The sequence below is a fragment of the Eschrichtius robustus genome, chromosome 2 (assembly GCF_028021215.1).
Source record: "Eschrichtius robustus isolate mEscRob2 chromosome 2, mEscRob2.pri, whole genome shotgun sequence".
Classification (NCBI taxonomy): domain Eukaryota; kingdom Metazoa; phylum Chordata; class Mammalia; order Artiodactyla; family Eschrichtiidae; genus Eschrichtius; species Eschrichtius robustus.
This window is the reverse complement of record NC_090825.1, coordinates 175,639,926-175,658,822: the sequence shown is the minus strand read 5'-3', so window position 1 is coordinate 175,658,822 and position 18,897 is coordinate 175,639,926. Positions and strand designations below refer to the sequence as shown.

General features: G+C 60.2%; 1 protein-coding gene across 6 annotated transcripts in view; it reads left to right on the top strand.

Moving 5' to 3' along the window:
• Positions 1-18,897, top strand: part of KDM4B (lysine demethylase 4B) — a 141,020-nt gene that overhangs the window by 42,150 nt on the left and 79,973 nt on the right. For all 6 annotated transcript variants that reach the window (XM_068537209.1, XM_068537207.1, XM_068537208.1 and 3 more), the window contains exons 4-6: positions 3,859-4,034; positions 4,948-5,062; positions 11,760-11,953. In XM_068537209.1, the coding sequence (XP_068393310.1) occupies positions 3,859-4,034; positions 4,948-5,062; positions 11,760-11,953 (485 nt within the window). The remainder of the gene's footprint in view (positions 1-3,858; positions 4,035-4,947; positions 5,063-11,759; positions 11,954-18,897) is intronic.

The following is an 18,897-nucleotide window of genomic DNA, read 5'->3' as shown; positions in this document are numbered from 1 at the left end:
GTGGGGCGTGACCGAGTCTCCCCTGCACGTCCTCACCCCGGCTCTGCTCCTTCCCTTTTCTTCTCCTTTGCCGGCTCCTGCCTTTCCTTTGAGCCCCACGCCTCTGCTTAAGCCTTTAATTCCCGTGGACCAGTTTTCCGCTAACTTACTTGAATCGACAGGAAACCATTCGGACTGGATGTTTTTGTGAGACAGATGTTTTCAGGGCGCATTTTCCCTCTGCCCTTTTTTTTTTTTTTTTTTTTTGGCTGCGTTGGGTCTTCATTGCTGCACGCGGGCTTTCTCTAGTTGTGGTGAGTGGGGGCTACTCTTCGCTGAGGTGTACGGGCTTCTCATTGCGGTGGCCCCTCTTATTGCGGAGCACAGGCATGCGGGCTTCAGTAGTTGTGGTTCACGGGCTCAGTAGTTGTGGTGCACGGGCTTAGTTGCTCCGCGGCACGTGGGATCTTCCCGGACCAGGGCTCGAACCTGTGTCCCCTGCATTGGCAGGCGGATTCTTAACCACTGCGCCGCCAGGGAAGTCCCTCTCTGCCCTTTGTTTGCATGTTCCTTTCCACTCTTCTTAAGTGGCATTTTCTTTGCTATTTTCTCTCTGGCAAGGGCAGTTCTCTCTGGAAGGGCACGGTGAGGGCGGGCACGGGCTGCTGGGAGCAGCTCCCCCGCTGTCGCTGAGAGATCCTGTGGGGACAGTCACGCCGACACACATGCGTGCACCCGCATCCCTGCTCCCGTCAGGCAGGGACGGCGTGCAGGTGCCTGTAGCCCCTTGGGGCCTCCCTGCAACTGCGGGGACAGACAGGTCCAGGGAGGCACGTGCCACGGCCCTCGGTGCCCCCACTTCCTCCCGACGCGGGCCGTCGGCCCTGAGGGCCGCCAGCCTCTTTGGAGAAGGGACACAGCGTCCTGCTGGCCTGAACGAGCTCTGTAGTCGCCGGGGTCCCCCTCACCCTGGTCTCATCAGCCTTGACTACCCTTCCGTGTGTGTGTGGGGGCTCTGGGTACAGGGACCCCCACCCTGGGGCCATCGGGGTGGCGGGTCACATTCCTCACCCACCCTGAGTGTGCTCTGGGACCAGTGTCCAGCTGGGCTCCTTCCCCCTCGGGCTGCTTGGGAAGGGCTTGGGGGGGAGGGAGCCAGGAAGGGGCATGGCTTGGGGTCCTGGGGGAGGGGTCAGGGGGCATCAGTTCCCTCAGTGCCCTGCTGCCAGGCGGTGCCCTGGCTCTTCTTAGCCTCCAGGCCTGCTGCCAGCAGAATGGCTTTGGGTCCAGCTGGTTCTGGGGGGCAGAGGCTGGCCCCTCACTTCCTCCCCTCTCGAAGGGTCTCCCACACCTGCCCCAGCTGCCCAGCGCTCCCAGCTTGGCCACCTCCCTGGTGTCACGCCGTTCCCTTGGGTGTGTGGCCTCTCCGTCCTCCTGGCCTTGGCTGAGTCTTGCCCCCCAGGAGCTTCGAGTCAGGGTCCGTCCAGGGCCACGCAGTCGGGATGCTCACGGGCCTTTAGGGGACGTCTTTCAGGTGTCCTCTGCTTGGAGAGCCTCCTTTCAAATCCTGCTCTGCAGAGACTTGAGGGTGTTAGGCCGTGGTGCTTTGCTGAGGGATTTTTCCAGAAGCTTCGGGTTCCAGACCAGTGACCTTCTGTTCATGCGCCTTTCCAGAACCCGCTTAGCATGTGCCTGGGAAAGTGCGGTTCACACGTGTGAGCCAGGTGTCGGGAGCGTCTGCCGGCTCCCTCCCAGTGTCCAGATGTCACACAGCAGAGCCCGTGGGGACAGGACTGAGCCCGAGGCTCTCCCCTGAGAGCAGAGGGCTGAGGAGTGGTCCGTTCACCCCGCAGCCTGGTTAGGGAGGCGATTCTCCAAGAGACTTGGGGCGAGGGAGCCAGTCCAGGGTCACTGCGCTTTCCCCCAGGAGGAGACTCAGGCTTTTCTGCAGCGAGGAGGCGTCAGCCACGTAGTTAAAGAGCAGCTCGGGGGTCCCAGATCCCTCACCCCACAACCCGTTTCCCTGCAAGAACATCCCGTATCCTGGAGGCGTGGGCCCTCTTCTCCTTTTTTTTTTTTTTTTTTTTTTTAATATTTATTTATTTATTTGGTTGTGCCGGGTCTTAGTTGCGGCAGGCGGGCTCCTTAGTTGTGGCGTGTGAACTCTTAGTTGCAGCATGCGTGTGGGATCTTATTAGTTCCCCGATCAGGGATTGAACCCAGGCCCCCTATGTTGGGAGCGTGGAGTCTTAACCACTGTGCCACCAGGGAAGTCCCCCTCTCTTCTTTCTATTTTTTGCATTTCTAGCCTTGAGTGTTTTAGTTCATCACCTGACTCCTCAGATTTCTCACTGGGACTCTAGCAAAACCGTCGACCGGCAGGCTGAGCCCAGCACCCTGTTGTCACGCCAGGCCCCCCGTAGCTGTGTCTTCCGGGAGGGGGCTTGTCCCCATTTAACTCTAAATGAGGGTCCTGCTGGCACTGCTGGCGTGGGGGCCGGCTCACCCTCTGGGGGGCGTCCCGGGCCCTGTGGGCTGTGGAGCAGCCTCCGTGGGCCCCACCCCCTCGATGCCAGGAGCCCCCCCAGTCCTGACGGCCACAGATGCCCCCAGACGCGGCCCAGTGTCCCCCGTGGGGCGGGACTGCCCGGGTGAGGAGCGCTGACTCTCTCATCGTCGCGGCTGTCGTCGTTACTGCTTTATGTGGGTGGGGCACCCCCATGCGTGCTAGTCGTGGGTGGGCAGCACCCTTCTGGCAGGCAACTGGAGAGTCAGTGTTTTCATCGCCAAGCAAAACATTTCTTTGCACCCATGTGACAGCGGGACCCCGGGGATGGTGAGTGGACTTAGCCGCTCCCGAGCTGTCGGCAAACTCGGGCCTCAGCGCCGTGTGCTTCCCTGGTGGCCCCGAGCCGGGAGAGGGTTCGGCTGCCCCAGGGTGCGTGGCTGATGCACCGAAAGCGGGTTGGTTCAGTTCCTTTTCCCAGAGCTGTTGGGTGAGTGGCCCACCGGACGCCCTGGAAGGAGGTTCGGGGCTGGCAGACACCCGCCCAGGCCCGTGGGGCTTGCGCAGAGGTCACCCCCAACCGGCGGAGAGGAAACGTGGAGGGGGAGGTCCATCCCCATCCGTGGCGCCCTCCGTGTCCCCTCCTGGGGTGGGGCGGGCGGGCCGGGGTGCTGCCACCTGCTGGGGGAGGGGCTGCAGTGTGACCTCAGGCCTCCTCCCACTTGGAATTGTCAGCCCCCCACTGCCCACCCCCCACCTCCTGCCTCTGGGCGGCTCACCCAGCCCCGCTTTACCCTTGTCACTGTCTTACAATTTCCTTTTTCTCGCCGGGATTTATCACCTGCGTCCTCCAGTCAGGACTCAGGCCCTCGCCTGAGTCCCTTGTGTCCCCATGTCTCCCCAGCACCTAGAGCTGCGATCGCCCCCAGTAGGTGTCACTGGAGCAGGGCTGCTGGAATGAGTGTGCACTGCGGCCCTGGGGCCCCTGCTCTGGGGCCTCGTCTGCGCGGAGTCCCGAGATGGGCACGTGGTGGCCAGAGGGCGCGGTAGCAGAGCCCCCGGGACACAGCGAGTGCATCCCAGGCCGAGGGGCGCACACAGCCCGGCCCGCCCACGTCTGCTCACTCTGTGATCGCACACGTCCTCTGGGGCCGCTCCCACCTCTCCAGGCCCTGACCCCGTGCAGAGGCAGGCACAGCCCCCCACCCTGCCGGGTGGTGCCCAGTTAGGCCTGGCCCCGGGTGTCCTGGGGGCTCGGTGACATGGACAGAGGGGGTGCTAGGTGCCCCCAGGCTCTCCCTACCCCGCACCCAGTCCCGAGCGGCCGAGCCCAGGGGAGGCGCCGCTGACCACCCTCCCGCTCCGTCTCGCAGATCATCCCCCCGAAGGAGTGGAAGCCGCGGCAGACGTACGATGACATTGACGACGTGGTCATCCCGGCGCCCATCCAGCAGGTGGTGACGGGCCAGTCGGGCCTCTTCACGCAGTATAACATCCAGAAGAAGGCCATGACGGTTGGGGAGTACCGGCGCCTGGCCAATAGCGAGAAGTACGCGGGCCTGGGCGGCGTGGCGGGTGAAACCCCAGCTCGGGGTGTGGAGGGCGGGGCGCACGCAGCCCCCACAAAGCCCGCTCTGTGTGCCCTGGGCGGGCCTCGGCACCCCCGGTTCACAGTCCCCCGGTTCTTGGGGGCGAAATCCAGACCCTCACCCGACCCAGGACCGCGCCGTCCACCTCACGCTGCCCTCAGCACTGGCTGCGGGGCCGGCCCTTCAGGGCCTGCCCGTGTGCCCTGTCCCCGGAGTGCCTCCCCCCTCCCCCAGGACGTCTCGGCTCTGACAGCACCTCCCCAGAGAGGGGCTCCCTGGCACGTCTCCCCAGGTGCCTGGTTTGCCATGGCACACTCGGGCATGCGCACACACTCCCGGGAGCTCGCGGGCACGTCGTGGGCACTCAACGGCACGCGGGCACGCTCCCTGGCACACAGCACCGCTGTTCACGCCCCCTTTCCTGCGTAGCTCCCAGCCCCCCTCAGTCTCTGAAATCGTCTGTGCGTCTCTGGCAGTCTCTTTGCTCTCAAACAAGCGTCCTGTGAGGGCAGGCGTTGTCTGTCCCCTCATGGCGCTGTCCCCGGCCACCACGGTGCCTGTCGGTGTCTGCAGGGTGGTAGGAGGACAAGAACCATCAAAACCCAGGTCCCTCCTCCGGCTCCTGCGGCCCTGGCGTGTGGTCTGACCTGGGGGCCCCGGGCCCCGAGAGCTGGCGAGACGGGACCCCTGGGCACCGTTCCAGGCAGGGCTGCACCCCCCGCCGTCCATCCACCTCGCCACCTGGCAGTCACCACAGCTCATCCGTGGGCTCCGGGGCCGCGCCCTCGCCGGGAGGGCGGGCATCTGAGCAGAGCGCCTCCCTCAGTGTGTCCGGCAGGTGCCCTGAGCCCCACACGCTCGGTTTGTCCCCAGGTACTGCACCCCCCGGCACCAGGACTTCGATGACCTGGAGCGCAAGTACTGGAAGAACCTCACCTTCGTGTCGCCCATCTATGGGGCTGACATCAGTGGCTCCTTGTACGATGACGTAAGTACTGAGGCCCTTAGGCGTCCCGGCGGATGTGGAGGTGGAGGGGGGCGAGCGGGCTCCACCTTGCACCACAGGGGCTGGGATGACACGGAAAGCTCCACGGGGCCTTCTGTTTGGGCTCTGGTCGCAGGCACGTTCCAGCTTAGGATGAAAGGAAGAAGCCAGAGGTTTGCAGAATCTTCCCTGCCAGGTCATAGTGCTGCCCCTGGCCTGATCCCACGCTCGGCCGCTGACCTAGCGGCCCGGCCACAAAGCGGTTCTAAAAAGATGACATCGAGCATTCCGTCCCTTCTCCCAGGGGCTTCTCTAAATTCTCGGTTGTTGGAGTGCTTTTCTTTTCAAGTTTCTATCACTCCATCTTCCTGCAAACCTGGGAGCCCGAGTTCTCAGCCGTCCGGGCCACCCCTGGGTCCACTCACGTCCAGTGCCTGCGCTGGGCTGGGAGGGCCCTGTTCCTCGGCCTTTGGGCCTCTGCTGCCCGCGGCCTGTCCAAGGGCGAGACAGGCCCTGGTCGAGGCTTGATGCCGAGGCCCCCGAGGGTGCTGGTGTCAAGCAGAGGGAGGTTTGAGTGGGATCGTGTTTTGGGGGGGACAATTTATAAATATGGGACCTCGGATAACCCTGGGATGAACCCACCGGGGTTAATTTCAAAGCTCCAAAGCCTGACTCTCTCTCCTGGGTGTGTTCCGCACGGGGTACCCTGGGCTAGGATCCGGCCCTCTCCACTCCCCGGGGGCCCCCTCTGCCTCCCTGCGTGCTCCCCCCCGATCGTTCCTCTGAAGGTCATCTCGGGGGAAGACTCTTGTCCACTCAGCCCTTCTCCCCTGAGGGCAGCTGCCACCTGCTCTTGGGTAGCGGGGAGGTGGGGGCGGGAATAAAGTCCCCTCCTGGGAAGGGCTGGGACCCTCCTTGGCGCCCAGGGGAGGAGCCTGTTAGAACAGGCGGCTTGTGATTCCCAAAAGGCATGGGAAACACACGACTGCCGCTCAGGTCCCAGCACGAATCGCTGCCAGTGTTTCACTTCGCCGGCTTCACGGAGCCCAGCCGACCTGGGCCCGGACCTTCCACTAGTGGGTCCGCTTTGTGGTGCCGAGGGCGTTAGTTTGTTACCTGGAAGATGCAGGTCAAGCTCGAAGTGAGCTCACCCACTGCCCCCAGAACCACAGGCAGATGCCCTCGCCCCGGGGGTCCAGACCGAGTTTGCCCCTGTCCTGCTTCCTCCTTCCTGGGCCTCGGTTTCCCCATCAATACCATGGGGCCCGGCGGGCGCATGGCAGTCCTTCAGTGGGAGTGTCCCGGACCCTGAGCTCACACTCTTGGCCTTGATCCCAAAGGGTCAGATGACCTGCAAGGCCAGGCCTTCTCCCAGCGAGCACGCAGCCCCTGGGAGCAGGGCTGCACCTGCTCGGAGGACGTGGCCCCAGAGGCCCTGTCGCACGTGCTGCATCCCAGGCCCCTAACCGTCGACTTCCGCCGGCACCCGCACCCGGGCGCACCTCGCCCATCTCCCATCTCCCGGCCACGCACCTCTGAATGCCAGGATTGGTCACCTTGTTCGTGGTGGGTTTTGTGGTTACACAGGTGTGTTTTAGCACCGTGGGCCAGCTCGCCCTTGGGCCAGTGCAGAAGTTCCTGGGTCGGATTGACGGGGGCCTGGCGGAGCTGTGGCCCCAGGGCTTCCTGGGGCCCGTTGGGGCCTGTCTACTGCTCCCCCTGCTTCTCTGCTTTCTTCGAGGGCCTCCAGGCCCGGGGAGAGGGGCCCAACCTCCAGGGCCCCCATTTCCCACGCCAGGCCGCCGAGGCCTGGACCACCCTCCCTGGCAGCCCAGGATCCGTGCTGGGCCTCCACCCCTCTCCGGTTTCATTGTGTTCGCGGCTCCTCCTGGAAGCTGCTCGGGCAGGAGGACCGCGGTGGGTGTCCCCGGGGCCACGTCTGGTCTCTGAACACAAGGAGGGCTCTTTCCCCTGGGCCTCTGCAGGCAGGGCCTGGGGCGGTCCCGGGCAGGAAGGTACCTCTGTTCTTTTTTCTTTTTTTTAATTTAATTTAATTTATTTATTTCCGGCTGCGTTGGGTCTTCGTTGCTGCGCGCGGGCTCTCTCCAGTTGCGGCGAGCGGGGGCTACTCTTCGTCGCGGTGCGCGGGCTTCTCATTGTGGTGGCTTCTCTTGTTGCGGAGCACGGGCTCTAGGTGCGCAGCCTTCGGCAGTTGCAGCGTACGGGCTCAGTAGTTGCGGCTTGCAGGCGCAGTAGTTGTGGCTCGCGGGATCTGGAGCACAGGCTCAGTAGTTGCGGTGCACTGGCTTAGTTGCCCCGAAGCTTGTGGGATCTTCCCGGACCAGGGCTCGAACCCACGTCCCCTGCGTTTTCAGGCGGATTCTTAACTCCTGCGCCACCAGGGAAGCCCCGCACCTCTGTTCTTTAAACACCACATTTAGTCCTTAGAGCAACCGGGCGATTTCCCCCCCAACTCCAAGTGGGGACCTCGAGGCTCCGTGGCTGGGAACCTTGCCGAGTCCCACTCTCTGTGTCCAGTCCCAAGCAGGTGTTAGAATCTAGGCTGTCTGACTGGTGGCCCCAGCTGGCTACGTCCTGTGACCTCGGCCAGCTGTCGACTTGGCCACAGTGTGGACCTTGGTGCCTGGGGGTTGGTGTTGCCCAGCTCCTCCCGCCAGCCCAATCCCAGCTTGCGGCTCTGCTGCTCGGTTTATGGATTGTGACTTCTTGGAAGGGAATTTGACCCCAGCAGCCTGATGGGATGGAATAACTGAAGTTCATGTGCTCGTGTACAGGTGGGTGTGAAGTCAGACGCCTGATTGTCAAATGACCTGTCCTTTTCCATGTAGAGTTTTGGAAAGTTAGTGCTAGTTGGATTGGTTTATTTATTTGTTGATTATCAGACTTACTGTTTTTTTTTTTTTTAAGCATTATTGAGGTATAATTCACATACCACACAATTTGCCCATGTAAAGCATGTAATTCAGTGTTTTTTTGTATATTCACAGAGTTGTGCAGCCATCACCACAGTCAATTTTAGGACATTCTTATCATCCCCAAAAGAAGCCCCATCCCCATTAGCAGTCACTCCCATCCCCCTCCTCAGTCCCTGACAATGACGAACCCACGTCTGTCTCTGTGGATTTGCCTGTTCTGGACGTTTCATATGAGTGGAATCACACACTGGGTGTCCTTCTGTGTCTGGCTTTCTTACTGAGCATCGTGTCCTCAGGGTCCACCACATTGTAGCGAGTGTCAGGGCTTCTCTCCTTTTCATGGCCAAATAATATTCCACTGTATGGATGGACCATATATTCTTTATCCATTCACCAGTTGATGGACATTTGGATCGTTTCCACTTTTTAGCCATTAGGAATCATGTTGCTCTGAATATTCACGGACAAGTCTGTGTGTGGACATGTGTTCTCATTTCTCTTGGGCAGCTACCCAGGGGTGAGTTGCAGGTCACATGGTAATAACTCCATGTTTAACTTTTTGAGGACCTGCCAGACTTTTTTCCAAAGCAGCTGCCCATTTCCCATTTCCACCAGGTGAGCGTGAGGGTTCTGATTTCTCCATATCCTCACCCACGCTTGTTACCTTCTGTATTTTTTATTTTAGCCATCCTGGCGGGTGTGAAGTAGTATCTCATTGTAGCTTTGATTTGCATTTCCTGGTGGTAATGATGTTGAGGGTCTTCTTATGTGCTGATTGACCATTTGTATATCTTCTTTGGAGAAATGTCTATTCAGATCTTTTGCCCATATTTCTTTGGGTTATTTGTCTTCTCATTATTGAGTTGTAAGAATTCTTCATGCATTCGGGATGCAAGTCCCTCACTTAATAAATGATTTGTGAGTATTTTCTCCCGTTCTGTGGGTTGTCTTTTTTACCTTCTTGGCTGTGTTCTTTGAAGCGCGGCAGTTTTTATTTTAATAAAGTCCAATTTTTCTGTTATTATCATCTTTTTATTTCTTGTGCTTTGGGTGTCTTATTTAAGAATCCTTTGCCAATTCCAAGGTCGTGAAGATTTGCCCCTATGTTTTCTTCGAAGAATTTTATAATTTTGGCTCTTACATTTAGGTCTGTGATCCATTTTGAGTTCGTTTTTATATATGGTATAAAGAGGGAGTCCACATTCATTCTTTTTCATGTGGACAGCCAGTTGTTCCAACACTATTTATTGAAAAGACTATTCTTTCCCCCACTGTGTAGTCTTGGTGCTAGGTGGGATCCTGAATAATAATAGTAATAATAATAATTGTTGTCATTGTTTTAAATAGGTATCTTTTTTAGGGCAGTTTCAGATTCACGGCGCAATCGAGAGGAGGGTACAGAGAGCTCCCATACGCGCTCTGCTCCCCTGCGCCCTCAGCCTCGTGCTCTGTCAGCGTTCCCCACCAGAGCCGTGCGTTTGCTACATTGATGCCTTGTCCGTGTGTTTGTTACATCGAGTCCCTTGTCTGGGACTCTGATCCCAGGGTCCGTAGTTGACATTCAGGTCCACTCTTGGTGTCATACATTCTACGGCTTTGGACACATGTATAACGGCAAGTATCCGCCATTATGGTGTCATACAGAATAGTGTCACTGCCCTAAAAATAGCCTCTGTGCTCCGGCTGTTCATCACTCCACTTCCCCCAGGCCCTGGCAGCCCACTGATCTTTTTACTGTCTCCATAGTTTTGCCTTTTTCCAGAATGTCCTATAATTGGAATCATACAGTATATAATCTTTTCAGATTGGCTTTTTCCATTTAGTCACGTGTAACAGCGTACGGAAAAACCCGAACGAACTTTCTGGCCAACCCAGTATTTACGGGTCCTCCGTGCCTTGTCATGGCTTGACAGCTCATGTCTTTTTAGATCTGAATAACATTCCATTGTCTGGATATATCATGGTTTATCTATCCATTCACCTACTGAAGGACATCTTGGTTGCTTCCAAGATTGGGCAATTACGAATAAGGCTGCTGTAAACAGCCGTTGCAGATTTTTGTGTGGACATAAGTTTTCGTTCGACCCCTTTGGGTAAATACCAAGGAGCGTAATTGCTGCAGCGTATGGCAAGAGTATGTTTAGTTTTGTCACCTGCCTTCCGGAGTGGCTGGACCACTTTGCATTCCCACCAGCAGTGAATGAGAGTTCCTGTTACTCCACATCCTCGCCAGCATTTGGTGTTGTCAGCGTTCTGGATTTTGTCCGTTCTTATCTGTGTGTGGTGGTACCTCACTGTGGTTTCGATATGCATTTCCCTATTGATGTGGGGCATCTTTTCATGTGCTGATTTGCCGTCAGTGTATCGTCTTGGGTGAAGTGTCGGTTCAGGTCTTTGGCCCAGTTTTTATGTGGATTGTTTGCTTTCTCACTGTTGAGTTTTAAGAGTTCTTTGTATATTTTGGATAACGGTTGTTGATGTTTTACAAATATTTTCTCCCAAGTCTGTGGCTTATATTCTCATTCTCTTGAGGACCCCAAATTTTGTTTTTAAATAAAAATTCAAGAATTGGAGGCTCGTCCCTTGAGAACCTCTGGGTTTGCTCTTACGTGCTGCCGACGGTTGTAGTGATGGCCCCGCGAAGGGCTCCGAGGCCCAGTGCAGGCTCAGCGGGGCCGAGGCAGAGCTCAGTGGGTGAGCCTGCCCTGGGTTCTGGAAGAGGATTTGGGGCTTTGGCGCCGTGTGTTTGCCGTGCCTGACCTAGTACAACAGTCTCCTTGTACTGAGGGGAAACTGAGGCCCAGAGCAGAGAATGACTTGGCCCACGATGAGTTATCGCCCAGCTTAGTCTAGACCCCGGGTCCCCCTGTCCAGGTGGGCTGGATGAGGGCGGGTGGCAAATGGACAGGGCTTTGGGGAGACGACTGGTTGCTGGTGCCCCCAGTCTTGGGCATCTTCCACTTGAGGCGACCCTGGGCTTCTCATGCTCGCGGTGGGGGTCTGATCGCGGCCCTCCTCCGTGTCCTGGGCTCTGGCCACAGGTCATCTTGCAAAGACCGACCTGCCAAGTCGGGCCTAGAACGTGGACGCAGTGGGTGGCACTGGTGGATCTGGGGCATGAAGGAACGCTGCCGTGCACTCAGCATCTCAGCAGCCCCGAGGCTTCCCCGGGAACTGGACGTCAACGAAAGCATGTTTTACGAGCTCTCACGACAAGACGGGGTTTGTTTGCTTGTGGCGTTAGGAATAGATGAGGCTGGTGGGTGGGGATCCCTCCCTCGTTTGCCTGGCTCTGAGTGCCGTCCCCGTCTCCGCTGTGGGAAGGTGCGGGAAGGCCTGTCTGGCACGTCGCTGGGAGCCCCGCTCCCGTTCTTCCTCTTTCTGTGTCACTGACTTCAAGGCACGTGAATTATTCACCACCAACCGTGGCCGCAGCGTGGCCTTCCCCGCCCATGATTCACGCACAGCTCAACGTGGGATCCAGGCGAAGCCTCGCCTGACCGCCTGGCCCGGGGCAGGGGGCCTGTGTCTGTGGGGTGTGCGCAGCCCAGGGTGGGTTTTGGACCCTGGGGTGGGCGAGGCTCGGAAGCAGGCAGGTGTGGGGCAGAATGCTGTTTGGGCCCTGGGCAGGGGTCCCACCACGGCCCGGGCTCGGAGGGAATGACGCAGGTGTCTCACTGCTGGCGTCTGGGGGCAAGTGACAGTGGGAGAGGCTGGGTGCCCGGGGTGGCCGGCAGGCTGACCGTGTGCTCGCCACCGTGCAGGACGTGGCCCAGTGGAACATCGGGAACCTGCGGACCATCCTGGACATGGTGGAGCGCGAGTGCGGCACCATCATCGAGGGCGTCAACACCCCCTACCTGTACTTTGGCATGTGGAAGACCACCTTCGCCTGGCACACGGAGGACATGGACCTGTACAGCATCAACTACCTGCACTTCGGGGAGCCCAAGTCCTGGTGAGGGGCGGCCGCAGCCCCGCCGGCTGCTGCTGAGGGAGGCGGGGCTGCCTGATGGGCGGGGGTGGGGTGGGGGGGAGGCCTTGCACGTGGATCCTGGGGCTGCACCTGGGGCTGTTGGGCGGGGCAGGCAGAGGTCGGGGTGGGGGCTCCGCCAGCCCAGCCCCCTCTAGATGAGGGCACGCACGCCCCCCAGAAACGTGCTTCCAGATCCCCGGAGCTTGCAGTTTGCGCTCACAGCACCTTAACGCTGAACGTGGCTGCTGCCAGGCTTCCGGTAGCGCCTCCCAGGGCCGCGCTGTGCTGGGGGCTTTGGGGGCCGCGGGCCTGGGGAGCGGGCGGCCTTGTGCCTGAGCCTCCCCTCGCCTCCCTCTTGGCCTCCAGATTGGGGGGGTGGGGTTAGCTGTTTGCAGGGTGGGGGCGGGCATGCTGGGCCCCGCAGGGCACTCTGTGAGCAACGGGCCCCCCAGGCTGGGTCAGATCGCCAGTGCGGTCGGTCGGTCGTGTTCTGGAATCTCCCAGCTGAGCCACTCCCCTGACACGCAGCTTCTGCCAGGGGGCCGGCAGGAGGCCGTCTTTGTTCGCTGTGTTTCCAGCAGAGACTTCTGAGCTGGGGGCTTCACATCGCCCTGCCTCTCCCCAGCTGTTAGAAGGTTCTGTTGTCACAATAATCATCTCGGCTCAGAGGGGAGCAGGAGGGGAGCAGGAGCTGGGGAGCAGAGAGAGGCGCTCAGGAGCTCAGCCAGTGAACCCCTCACCTTTGTATTGGGGGGGCACCCAGCAGGGACCCAGGCGGACCCTGGCCAAGGCGCCCCTACCTTGTCCCAACAGAGAGCTGAGCCCCACGTGGCTGAGCCTGTGCCTGCCGACCTGGGGGAGGGCCCCCTACCCGCTTAAGTCAACAGGGACATTCTGGGGCCCTTTGCTGAGGGGCGGGAGCAGGCCCTCTGAGCAGCGGACCTGGGTGGGAAACCAGGTCTCCCTGTCGGCCATCGGCCCTGTGACCACCCTCTCCTCGCCTCTGCCGTGGACCGAGTGAAGCCCCTGCCCCGCTGTCTGGCAGCGGTTCCCACTCAGACGGGCAGGGAAGGCTGGGGACACGTGCGAGTTTCCCAGGGCTGCTGTAACAAAGGACTGCAGATCTGGTGGCTTTAACTCAGCTCACATTTGTTCTCTGACAGTTCTGGAGCCAGGAGGCTGACTCTGCCTCACGGGGCTAAATCCAGGTGTGGGCAGGGCCGGTCCTTCCGGAGGCTCCAGGGGAGCAGCGGTTCCCACCTTTTCCAGCGTCTACAGGCGCCGCATCCCTGGCTCGCGGCCCCTCCTGCATCCTCACAGCCAGCAGCTCAGCATCTCCCGTCTCTCTCTGCCTCTGACCCTCCCGCCTCCCTCTTAATGGGGGACCCTGCGATGACACTGGGCCCCCCGGGGAATCCAGGGTCATCCCTGTCTCAGGGACCTTAACTTAATCGCTCCTGCAAAGTCCCCTTTGCCACGTGAGGTGATATGTCCATAGGTGTCGGGATTAGGCCGTGGCCATCTTTGGGGCCATTATTCTGCTGGCCACAGGCCCTGTGGCCTTCGTGTGGTGCTACTTTGTGTGTTTGCTGGGATCCTGTTACAATTCCACGGGCTTCCTGTTATCAATCCACTCCTCTCCTTTTGTGGCCTTCTGTGACTTTACGTGAGCCCTTGATCATTGGAACCTCCGGGTGGGGAGGAATTTTCCTTTTGGGAAAGATTTGGAGAGAGATTGATGTATTTGGTGATGGTGGCTGAACAAAGGCCTGAGCCTCACACCTGCAGTGTGGTCCTGCGCACCGAGCGGAGGGGTTTCCTGGTCAGGGTGCCGTCCCCGAGCTGCCCAGGAGGCCCCAGTGACTGCGTGGCCGCCCCGTGCCCCCCGACTCCCCACGGCAAGGCTAGGCCGGGATGCATGGAGGCCCCAGTCCAGGCCTGGCGGGAGGGGCCCTTGCTCTGCGCCAGGCCCGCACCTGTGGGGTGCAGTGGACCTGCCCCTTCCCTGGGGGCTCTGCCCACCACTCCGCACAGCGGCGTCCTTCCCGTGCGCCTGGCGGGCTGAGTGCAGATGAGCGGCCTTCGGGCTCCCCGTGCAGATAGATCTGCAGGCTGGGGCTGCATGTGTGCGTGTGAGTGTGAGTGTGTGTGTGTGTGTGTGTGTGTGTCCGAGGGGGTGTGTGAGTGTATGTTTCTGCGTATATGTGAGTATGTGTGTGTGTTTGTGTGTATATTTGTGTTTGTGTGTATATGTGTGTATACAAATGAGTGAGTGTGTACGAGTGTATACACATGGGTGTGTGTGTCAGTGTGAGTATGCATATGAGTGTATGTATGTGTGTGTTGTGTAAGTGTGTGTATATGTGTCTCAGGTACCTATGTGTGTGTTTGTTAAGTATCTGTGTGTGTGTTGTGTGTATGATGTATCTGTGTGGGTATGTTTGTCAGGTATCTCTATGTCTGCGTTGTGTATATAAGTCTATGTATATGTGTGGATCAGGTACCAATGTGCAACGAGTGTCAGATATCTGTGTGTGTGTATTTGTCAGGTACCTGTGTGTGTGTGTGTGTGTGCGTGCGCGCACGCACACGCTCTGCTGGGCCCAGCTCACTGGCCTGGGCCGTGTCTCATGGGGTGCGGTGGTGGCGGGAGGGACATCTGCCCGGGTCTCTGAGTGGCCGTGTTCCAGTCCTGTCCCAGCGCGGCTCCCCCGCGGGCCGCTAGATGGCGCTCCCGCCCTTCCCTCTGGCTTGGCTCTGTGCGCTGCTGGAAATTTCCCAGGTTCTTTCATCCTTTTATAGACTCTTCAGACCGGCAGTGGCAGTGATATTCCGAAGGCCCCCTGGAGACAGCAGCAGGAGGAGAGAGAGCCTCTGCCCTTGGGCGGTGGGAACTCTTAGCCCTGGGTTTGGTCAGGGTCTCCCAGCCAGAGGGGTCCGAAGGGGAGAAAACCCACTTCTTCCTTTAAAAAAAAAAAAAGAAAGAAAGAGTAAGCAAGCAGCCGCTGCTGGGTCCCCGCCCTTGCTGGGCAAGGAAGGTTGAGCTTTCAGACGCAGGCCTGCCTGGGGATGGGGAGGCCTCAGGAGACTGGGGCCCTAGTGTGTTCTCTGGGGACATGTGGCCTGGGGGGGCAGGGAGGAGTGAGCGGCTGGGGGCCTCTGAGAAGCGGCTGGGATCGAGGGCGGATGGAAGACAGTGGGACTGGGTTTGGGGAATGTCCCCCAGAGAGAGGATGCTGGGAGCATGAGGGCCAGCGGCCCCCGGGTGACAGGGCCGACGGCTTGCTCCCCTCGCTTGCCTGTCCCCCAGGACAGCCCCCAGCACCCCTGCCCCCTGAGCTGCACCCCTGGTTTGCTCGGGTGGCCCCTGCTGTCCACCCACTGCCCGCCTCCCCCTACCCCACAGCCCGATTCCTGAGAGTGCTGGGGAAGCAGCCAGAGGGGTCACGTTGACCACAGTGGTGTTTCCTTACGGGAAGAACGTTCCGGAAGGCACTTGACCTGGATCTCGGTTCCTGGTCCTGAAGGGGTGGGATTGCACGTGGGGGTCCCTCACGCTGCCCGAGTGTGGCCGCACGAGCTCCGCGCCACCTGCCCTGTTGTCCCACCCCCGGTGCCCGGCCAGCTCAGCTGAGCCACCATGCTGGAGCCCTTCATGCTCTCTCCCCGGGACTGGGGTGGGGACCCCAGATGTTGGCAGGACACCTCATGCTCGTCCTTCAGAGTGACCGCATTGCTGGCCGTGTCTGAAGTTGGTGTCAGTCTTTCCCTGCCAGACTCGGACCCCATGAGGGCAGGGCCCTCGCTGTCCCTCCCCCCCCACCCAGTGTCCCCATCCCCAGCAGTGGCCTGGCACGGGGCGGGGATGGACGCCGTCAGAAGACCTGGGTTCTGGGAGCACAGCGACCCCATAGCCCCTGGGAGCCCCCGTGCACGGAGGTTTACGTCGTGTGGAGGCCGCACTCCCTCTTGGGTCAACGTGGACCTCTGCAGGGGTGGGGTGCGGGGGCTGGTGAGGTGTCCTCTTGTCCCTGGGCTGGGGGTTCAGGGAGCCACTCAGGGTCCCCGGGAGGGTGGTGCCCCTGCTCCCTGCCTTCCCCTGGGCCCTGGGGGGGCGGGGTTCTCCTGCAGATCTGTTCCCACGTCTGTCTCCCAAATCACACCGTGCTCTTGCGTCTGCAGTAGCTTGATCGCAACCGTTCCGGGTTATTTCAGTAGCACTTTGTTTTTTGAAAGTGTCGACTTAGGTTTACGGCGTCTTTTGGAGCCTTTCTGGGTCTGTTGCTACTTTGGTGGTGTGATTTGTGTGTCAGAGTGACGCGCACAGCCTGGTGTCGATAAAAGCATGGAATTTGCTCCGAAAGGCCGGCATTGTGTGGCGCTCTCTGGCAGCGAGGCTAAGAATATCCGCAGCACGTGAGGGCTTCAGATCCCTTTAGAGACGGGGGTTTAAAATAGACCCAGCCTTGCAGCGGCCCGGACGGTTGGCCATTGAGGCCAGGAGGTTGTGGGCCTGGGGAGGCCGGCAGAGCAGCTCCGCCTGGTTCAGGGTGCCTCCTCCCGCAGGGCTGGGCCTGGGTGCAGGGCACCGGGCTCAGCATCCAGAGCACCGCCTGGAGCCCGTGGGTGGTGCTGGGTCAGCCGTCCTGGGGCTGCTCCGTCTGCCGGTCCTCCCTCGATACCCACCCCTGGTACGGCCCCTTCGGGTCCCTGTGGGCAGCATGTCACCAGGAACTGTATCCATAGACGAGCGTGTGACACATCCACCTGGGGTCGTTTTCACGCTGTTGCCCAGACGCAGGGCTCCGTATCCACATGCAGCACCTGCCGTGTGCCCACATGCGGGTGGGTGGAGGACGTGCCACCAGAGGGCCCCAGGACGGGACAGACAGTGTTCCCTGCGGGGATTGTCTGGGCCGTGACCTTGGCCATCAGGCAGGTCCTGCAGTTGGTTTTCTCTCGGCTTCCCCAGCCCCTCCCGCCCTCTGGCTTCTGTTGGCCTGGCTGTCAGGTGCCCCAAGGCGGGGGCAGGGGAGAGGGTCTTTTGGATTGTGCTCCCACAAAGGGCATGGAGCCCCCCTGGCTCGTGGACAGTCCTGGGGTGTGATGGGCGGATCCCTGAGGGCAGTCGGTGGAGGGGCTGCTGGTGAGGGGGCCGTGGAGCCTTTCCCAGAGCTTTGCTCCCTCCGTGACCTTTAAGAAGCCTAAGCGCTGCACCAGGGTGCGTTGAGAATTTCTCCTTTTGATTCCGTTGCACCTACAGTTTTTCTTCGGCATTTCCACTCAGGGACTTTCACAGGAGAGGGAACGGGCAGCCTTTCTTTTGCTGCCGGGAAACTTGACGCCCAGCAGGCAGTCATCTCGGCCTGCGCTTGGTACTCCGGAGGTGTGCCTGCGCAGGTGTGAGTGTGTGTGCATGCGTGGGCGTCGGTATATATGTGTGTGTGTGTGTGTGCGCACGTGCACGTTTGAGGGCATGTGCTCCCTGCCGTGGGGCACAGGAGGGACGTGAGCTGGTGTGCAGATGTGGCCCGGCTCCTGTGTTTCCTGCTCTCTCTCTGGCTGCAGCTTGGGAGAGAGGCTGGACGTGCTGGGCTCAGGATTCAGGGGTCTGTTGCTCTTTCGGGGGTGGGGTGGGGCTGCTGGGCTGCTCCCTTCCCCCTTGTCGGGCGCCCTCCCGGCCCCTCGGGACCTCCCTGCAGGCCCACCCCAGGCGGCTTCAGCCCACTGCCCAGACGCACCCCCTGTGGGCGTTGATTAATCACCCCAGTGAGCCCCAGGGGACAGGCGCCTCCCGCCCTCCTCCCGGCTGCAGGCTCCCTGGCTCTGGCTACAGGTGGCACTGCTGGACCACAATGCCGGGAGGCCGCCAGGGCCTCTGCTTTGTCCCCGGTGGCAGAATTGGGAATTCTGGTGATTGATGGAGCCGAGCAAAGCGACCGCAGGCAGCAGCTCTGAAAGCCCGTGGTGGAGGGCGCTGGTGACTCCCGGAGGAGGTCCCTGGGTGACCTCGTGGCTTCTGAGAGCCTGGCACGGCAGGGAGGGAGCAGGGGCCATTCCCTGACTCAGGAGCGGCCCCGCCTTGCCCCACGGTGGAGGGAGGGCTGGCTGGACACCATCTGGAGTGGAGATTGGTAGGAGTGTGACGGCTGCACAGATTGGCTTTGGTAACTTAGCTTCCCAGCACTGCGCCCCGTCCCCGTACAGGATGCCAGGGTGAGATAGAGGCACTGCCTCCTTTCCTCCTGGGTCTCTGGGGAGAGAGAGGCGCCGCAGCTCAGCCAAGCAGCTTCTCTCAGCAGCTCCACGTGGCCGCAGCACCTGGGGGGCCGGGGAAGAGACCCACCGCGACGATGCAGGGAGCCTCGGTGTGTACCTTGTAAACACACTGGGGAAACCAGCCGGCTCCTCCTTCCTCTGCCCTGCCTCCTGGGCTATGGTGACCAGAAATCCAGCAACAAAAAGAATGTTTTTGAGCGGAGAGCTCCTCCTGAGAGCAGACTGCCAGAGAGCAGAGAGGTGTTAGGACCCCTGTTTATTAAAAGACAACAGACAAGGCAGGGTCGTGCTGTCCAAGGCCCCGAGCTTGCTTGAATCTGTTTGCGGAGACACCGGACCCTGCAGCCCTGGCGGAGTCTGCCCTCAGTCCACGCAGCCTTGCCTGAAGCTGCTCGTCGGTTTTATGATGGGGGTGGTCGCGTCTCTGCAGAAGGATCCTCCTTCTGAGAGAAGGTGGCTGTTGTCCTAAACAGCACAACCAACCGAGGCCCGTCTTCCCGGCTCGTGGGTCCTTGGTCCAAAGCTCGCTGTGCACTCACTGTTTGACGCAAAGGGCTGTGGGCCGCAGGGGGCGCCTTCTCCGTCATCTCTTTTGACGGCGGCTCTGGCCACAGCAGCAGTCCTGGTTGTCGTTTATTCCCTGTGTG